Source organism: Macrobrachium nipponense, chromosome 24 (assembly GCF_015104395.2).
Source record: "Macrobrachium nipponense isolate FS-2020 chromosome 24, ASM1510439v2, whole genome shotgun sequence".
Taxonomy (NCBI): Eukaryota; Metazoa; Arthropoda; class Malacostraca; order Decapoda; family Palaemonidae; genus Macrobrachium; species Macrobrachium nipponense.
The window spans coordinates 55679979-55687340 of record NC_061091.1 but is presented as its reverse complement, the minus strand read 5'-3'; the positions used below and the strand labels follow the sequence as shown (position 1 = coordinate 55687340).

General features: G+C 40.4%; 1 protein-coding gene and 1 long non-coding RNA gene across 4 annotated transcripts in view; one reads left to right on the top strand and one right to left on the bottom strand.

Annotated features, from left to right (window-relative positions):
- LOC135205648 (uncharacterized) overlaps window positions 1-7362 on the top strand; it is a 301866-nt gene that overhangs the window by 102933 nt on the left and 191571 nt on the right. The gene's annotated exons all lie outside the window — the stretch shown is intronic.
- The window catches only part of LOC135205646 (long-chain-fatty-acid--CoA ligase ACSBG2-like), a 97732-nt gene continuing 96283 nt past the window's right edge, over window positions 5914-7362 (bottom strand). For all 3 annotated transcript variants that reach the window (XM_064236469.1, XM_064236468.1, XM_064236467.1), the window contains exon 14: window positions 5914-7324. In XM_064236469.1, the coding sequence (XP_064092539.1) occupies window positions 7126-7324 (199 nt within the window). In that variant the 3' untranslated portion in view covers window positions 5914-7125. The remainder of the gene's footprint in view (window positions 7325-7362) is intronic.

Below are 7362 nucleotides of genomic sequence, written 5' to 3'. Positions count from 1 at the left end.
ATATACTCATACTCTTTCTATCGTTCTATTAACGAAAAGAACGAAGATAGTAGAAGGTAGTAGAGTATCTGCTGTATGAGAATACGATACGGTCAAATCATAAACACATACCGTAGTTACTTCTTTGCTGTGCAACTCATTTTACCAGTATCCTTCTACGACTTTCCTAGGAAGAACTACGCTTAAAGGATTGTCTAAGACAACACCTACTTAGCTTCTAGATTTATCGAAGTCTTGTTTTCGCTTAAATATGCTTTATAAGAACTACCTGAAGTTCGATAATAATATAAGATGCCTTTATTAAATGGAGTAGCTGGCAACTCTGGAAGAGTAAGGCCAGTTACGGTCTAACGGAGACTGCTTTCGCTGAGAGCCTGAGACCAACGCAGTACCATGTAGGTGTCGGTCATGAGCGGTCGGGTTCATCTCTCTCTCCTGCGGGATGGAATAACTATCCGTATCTCGCCCCTACAATCGCGGTCTTAGCTCGGGTATTGAGGGGATAGTTAAGCTAACATAAATAAAATATTGTATGCCTTTTGCTAAGGAAGCTTTCATTAAGAGAGATATTACAACCTTTCAATTGCTGTTACCCGTAGGTAACATTATTAAGGATTCTATCACAGCAGAACATTATATTATATAATGCTCTCATGCTTACGAAAGCATGGCTTATTAGAGTACCTGCTCAGAAGAAGATGGATGAGTCGGATGGGAAACATTCTCTTTGTGGCAGAACTTGTTTCCCTGAATGGGACTACTACGTATATAAAGTTTTTTCCTACTAAGAACAGAATTAACCATGTGAAAGGATGTCGGGTACCTTTAAGGCACAGGTGTTCTGGTTCACATAACCTAAAAAAGAATTAGAAGGAAGCGGAACCCAGCCTGGCGCAATGCTCCAGAGCGCCAGCCTGGGCACAAGTTGCGCCAGCCTGGCACAAAGCGCTAGAAGCGCCAAACTGGCGCAATGCGCCAGAAGCGCCAACCTGGCGCAATGCGCCTACGCCAGATGCGCCAGCATCCAAGATTTTTTTTGTTTTAGCAGTTATTAATCTAAGAGTCCAGTAGTACCTCTCGGACACCAGGCTCGGTAACGGCAAGATTCGTTTCCTGATTTCGTTACCCATTTAATCACTTAGGCCCAATTCCACGACTCTCTCATATCGCAAATAGCATCGAGAATCTCTTTTTTCGCTCCTGTTCGCGTTAACAAAGAGAACCTTCTCGATCGACGATAATAACTGTTAACATGTCTAACATTATTGGAAAGTTTAGTTTTGAGAACCTGCGGAAGTCTTCTTCATAGATCTCTTAGCAAGGTAGAAGACGAACAGGCTTCCATAGATTGCTTCCTTTTCCTCGAACCAAGAGAGGTAGCAATATACGCCATCGTTATTTTTCTTAGAAAGGGGAATAAATTTAGTCGTCCCCTAAATATAAATTCTTTGCAGAATTTAAGATAAAGGGCGTCAAAGAAAGAGGATAATACTTATGCCTCATTTTGGCATAGAGAGGTTGGATTCACAGAGGTCACGTTCTTCTCACAACATGTTTTTGGAAGTTTTTTTTCCAAGAGAGTCTGGATATTCGATCAGCAACTATTATAAATGGACCTAACAACCTCTCCACTCTGAGTCTGTCTGCGTGCAGACTGACCAGAAGTGGAATGGACGAATGAGAGGATTTTTTAAAGTAAATGACAATAGTTATGGCCAAGACATAGAATTGCTGCAGATCGTGCCTAGAGGGAATGAGGAAGCTGTCCTCTTCCGATACCTTCTGTAACCACATAGCGGTTTTTTTCTTCCCTTTCAAAGGGAAGAATCACCTTTGTATATGTCTGCTATCAAAGAATGCAGTAAAAGGCTAACTCGTCTCTACAAAGGGAATTGGAGATAGCAGAGGATTAAGATCTTCGGGATCATTATGATACCTCAATATGACAAGATAGGATATCATGTACTTCTAATGGATCTTTTTGTGGCCACAGATTCCATGTTTCCGACAAGATGGAACTGCTCCTCATCAAACTTCTTTGAGAAATTTTTATGAGGGAATCTTTGTTTCTTTTGGTCCTAAACGACCAAGAAAGACAAGTGAATTTTTTTTTGAGCATTGGAATCTCGCATCAGATTCTATGGAGACTAGGCAATGGGTTCTTGCCAGCATAGTATGTCTGGCAAAAGAACTAAAACCCCTATTCCTGATTCAATGTTTTCAGATAGAGGTTTCGTTGTCCAGGCAGGGTACTTACATTTTCATCTTCAGTAGAATGGTTCAAACGTTTGCCTACAGAGTCTTTGGAATGCGATGACGGCTCGAAATGCTTCCCAGAAGGTGTTCAGAGGGATACAATAAAGAGCTAGAAATCAGGAGTCCTCCCAATTTCAGCTCGGAGTCTCCTTCGACTTACAGGCTTCTTCCCTTCCTTCGGACAAGGATAGGGAAGATTCTGCAACGAGAAACCCCTTCAACAGGTAAAGAAGAGATCTCGTGGCAAGGGAAGTACTCAAGAACGGAGCCTCCTCGGGGGAGAAGACTCTTATCTCTCTACTGGTAGATATCCTATTGTATACTGGATGTAAGCTGACTACAATCACCTCCCCTTTGCCGAGAGGCCAAAGCTCAAGTGGAAGAATTTCTTTCACCCCTTCTCCAGTCTTGTGATTTACTATTGTGAATGTTCAGGACTTTCGGACAATGTAGCGCCAACCAGAGCCTTATGCCAAAACAGGCGTAAAAAACGCCAGAGGGCAGACAGCCCCAAGACACTGTCATTGTCTGATAGGGAGAAAGACCGGCCTACAAACCTGACACAGATGCGCTAGATGCAACATATCGACAGATAAGAGTGTCCGATGTGGACTTGCCAGACATCCTTGAGACTACCAAGCTCGAAGCTCCGGCAAGTGGGGAGGAGCCAACCAGGCGCGAGGCGCCAGGCAGGCGCGAGGTACCAGCCAGCCACGAAGCTCCAGGCAGGCGCAAGGCGCCAGCCAGGCGCAAGGCGCCAGGCAAGCACAAAGCGCCAACCTGGCGCGAGACGCAAGCCAGGCGCGAGGAGCCAGCAGGCTTCTAGGCGCGAATCTCCAGCTAAGGCGCGAGGCGTCAACCAGATGCGAGGCGCCAGTCAAGCGAAAGGTACGAGACAAGCGCTAGGCTCCAACCAAGAGCGAAGCACCAGCCAGGCGCGAGGTTCCTGCCAGGCTTCAGGCTTCAGATGGGAGAGATCCCCATTTCAAGAAAGCCCTGGTCTTCTTTGAAACATGGAGATTCTCCTAAGCACTAACCTTCATAAGTGACTTGATTCCTTCAAACAGCTGAGAATTATAAGTGCAGGAAGTGCGCGCTTTTGCAAATTCTTGTTCTTTACATAACAATATGTCATATAAGACATATTAGCTGTGTTGTACGGTAGAGGCAACTCTGTGTTGACTTCTCATTACACAAAGGATGTCAAGTTAACCTACGAGAGATCCTTCTCTTTTGGTTTATACGTTACTGGGATAAGGAGCCGACACTGAATCTTAACTTTGAGTTAAAGTTATTTAACTTATTGGGGTTTTTGAAAGGAGTGTGGGGATAACTCTTTTCAATTTGAGCGCGAACCCTCGTGTTAGGATCAGGTGATCAGGATCGGTGTTGCCCTCCTTAGTTATGCCAATAGGCATAGGTGTATTGTCATATAAGTGGATTAGCACCCATTGACAAGTACCTTTTAGGCTCTGCAGAGTAAGTGGATAAGACCCCATCGGCAGACCCACAAGAACTCTTGGCCACAGATCACATATCTCGCTAAAGTTTCTTGAGGTGATGCAGACTCCTTGGCAACAGCCATATGAAGTCTACCACCTATCAGATAGGAACCAAGGTTTATTTATACCTACAACATATGTTGTTTACCTGTCTATTCCATGTTAGCTGTCTCTTACCCTCCACCAAAGGGTGTCAATCAGCTATGTATATATCTGACAGGTAAGTTGATTGTATGAAAATGATATTGTTATGATACAATAAAGTTTCATACATACTTACCTGGCAGATATATACGATTAATGGCCCACCACCCAACCCGCCCCGCAGGAGACAGGTGGAAGAGAGAAAATATGATAGAAAACGGGAATGGTTCCTAATCCTGCCACCCAGGGCAGGACGGTAGATCACCTGACCTACCTGCAGCGTGTGCCGTGAAATTTGAATTTCTGTCAGGGACGACGGAGTCTTAGCTATGTATATATCTGCCAGGTAAGTATGTATGAAACTTTATTGTATCATAACAATATCATTTTTCCTAACTATACAAACCTGAGGTCCTTTACATATAGTCCCACCTCATGCCACCCCTCACTGCATTTTTCCTGGGCCTAAAGCAAAAGTGATTCTTCACCTCCCAGTTCCTTTGTTCGAAGCTTACGACCGTTCCAGCTGCCACTAGTTACCTTCCTATTGTAAAAGGACCTCAGGTTGGTAGTTTCCCGTGTCTTTGTCTTTGAACTCCAGGTAGCCAAGCTGAGTTTGCTGGGGTCCAACAACTGTCAAGTCAGAAGGGGAAGTGTTTGTTGCCATCTTTGGATCATGTAAATTCTCTCTCTCTCTCTCTCTCTCTCTCTCTCTCTCTCTCTCTCTCTCTCTCTCTCTCTCTCTCTCTCTCTCTCTCTCTCTCTCCGTTATTGCTGTAGGGTATATATTTTTAATGGTAAAATGTTTAAGATGACTTTGAAATTATATTAATGATATAACCTCAAAGATTAATGCAGTAATAGGTTAGTAATTTTAGGTATATTTGAAGTAGGATGTTATTAAAGGTAGTATACATTTGGTATCTGAACTTTCAAGATAGGCAGTTATAAGCATTTTTAGTGGTTGTTTTAACTATTTGCAGGTTTTAACTATTCACGGGCATCCCCCGCGAATACGGGGGAACAGTCCTTCGCTGGACTGGTCTGATACAGGTGAGTAAGGTATTCATACTGATAGTGTGGTTGCTTAATATACAAATATCAAACCCTCTATTCGGTAGCATATGCTCCACTCCTTGGCAAGGAGGAGTTGGGAGTAGTTCAAACCCTGGTGTATTGGTTTGCTATTGGACAGTCAAAGTTTCTCTTTGGTTCCCTATACAATGGTTCTCCCATATATCATTGTACGTCACTCAGGGTCTGAGTGGTTAGATATCAATTTATCTAGCTTCTCAACGGGCTTCAGTCCCTCTCCAGAAGTCATTTCTTCTGGAAGCTGGACTGGTGGTTAGGCCCCCAGCCAGTTTAGGATGTCTTGTACCTCCCTCCAAGTATGAGTCTATCCTATAGTTAAGACCGAAGGATTGTTTGCCTTATAACAAATGACAAATTTTTTTAGACAATTTGTATTTTTCATGGCTACAAACCTGAGGTCATAACATTATACTGCCCACCTCTAGCCACCCCTCTTGTGTGTTAAGACATCCTGAGTTGGAAAAGATTGACGCAGTAGTGTAGGTGAGTGGTCCTTGACCACTCTTCACCCGATATTGCCAGATATCACAAGATTCTTTGCTTTCATCTGTTTTTTAACCAGATCCAGCTAGGCGCTAGAAATTATCCTGTTGTTAAGACCTCAGGTTTGTAGCTATGAAAAATACAAATTGTTTTAGAAAATTTGTCATTTTTAGTCAAATTTTTCACCTTGGATACACTAGTTAATCTTGGAGGGACCTCAGTTGTGTAAGTCAATGTACCTCCATATATGAATATGAAAGACATATTGCAAAGTAAGACGTGGGGCTCTATGCCACTGTTGAATGTTAGCTCTTCAGTATAGAGAACCATGCTTATGCATACTATCTTAGTTTATTTCATATCTGCTGTGTATTTATACCACAAAATTAGAACCAAAATATGTCCAGTCTGGTTGTGATAAATAAAATTTAAACAGTATTGGAACTTTATTTCAAAATATAAATGTACACTGGACTAAATTTTTAATATATAAATCTTACCATCAGTACAAAAATATTCTATATTATCATAGATTTTCAAAAGGCGCAATAAATGTTTACAACTGCAACTTACTGTCATGGTTGCTATTTGTGAAAAAATTCACATTTGCAAATACAAATAACTCTCCTTCACCAATTATATAAAAATACAACTATGACCATTTAGAGGTATAAAAAGTAAAAGATACACAAATATAACATACTACTGTACTCTTTGAGCTACTTGCTTAATAAACTTAAAAATACATATGCATGTATGTTTATTTGAAATATAAAACATTTAAATATAAAATATATGTATTATATTTGAAATATAGGTAATTTTAAAATGAAAAATTTTCAGGCTTTTGATTGTATTTTATGAGTTTTACTTCACACTTTTTTTATATTTTATGCAGGACCCCAATTGCAGGTCATTACTATGATAAAAAAATGTATAAATGGCCCTTTGCCATGTTGAATGGAAAAATTGCTTATGACATCTGGGAATTATACTTGTGAACAAAGTGGAGGACAGAGCTGGTGATGCTGAAGTTGTTTAATGTTCATGCAGAATTTCAAAGCAAAATTTCATGTTGCTTGGGAAAACAAATGCCACACAGCGCTTTAAAACATTGCATATGTCAAAATTATGTTGGCAGTAGAAGTGAGAGTGACCATTAAGGGGAAACAACAGTGGGTTTTCAAGGAAAAAGGAAGGTTTACTTCAGTGTGTCAACAAGGACAGTAAGGAGAGCTTCACCATATCTTGGGGATTATAAAAGTGGAGTGATGGATAACTGTTATGTAGTATACGTATATGTATAGTATTTATATCAGGTAGGCTGCTTGGAAGAGGAAAGAAAATAACATTGACATTAAATTAGTGCAACCCCATGTTCTTAAAGAGAGAGTTAGTTAGTGAGGCTGGCAATGTGATTTTCAAAGATATCAGTATTACTTATGTCACTTATGTCCCAAATACTTGTAGATTTGCATGGGAATATTTTGAAAGATACATTACAGTATAAAGAATTCTTAAGCAACAGCACTAATACATGAAGAAAATTTTGAAGGAAAATTGGCCTGGAGGCACAAAATGCTTTAGGTTTTCCTGCTTCAGTTAAAGTTACCAATCAGATTTTATTTTTACACCTCAAACGTATTCAAAGATTGCTTTTAGCTTTAATTGTATCATTTGAGTCATACATGGCATCAATGGCATCTTTATATATTTCTAAAACCTGATTCCTTACTAATTTAAGAGTATTGTTGAGTTCTCCATTAAACTGGGAAAAGTCCTTTGGCAAAATTGTCCATTTCTGTACTTTCTGAGCATTTGAAATTGCATACTCTTTGTTGTACCTGTAAAAATTTAAGAAAATAATGATAAATTACAAAAG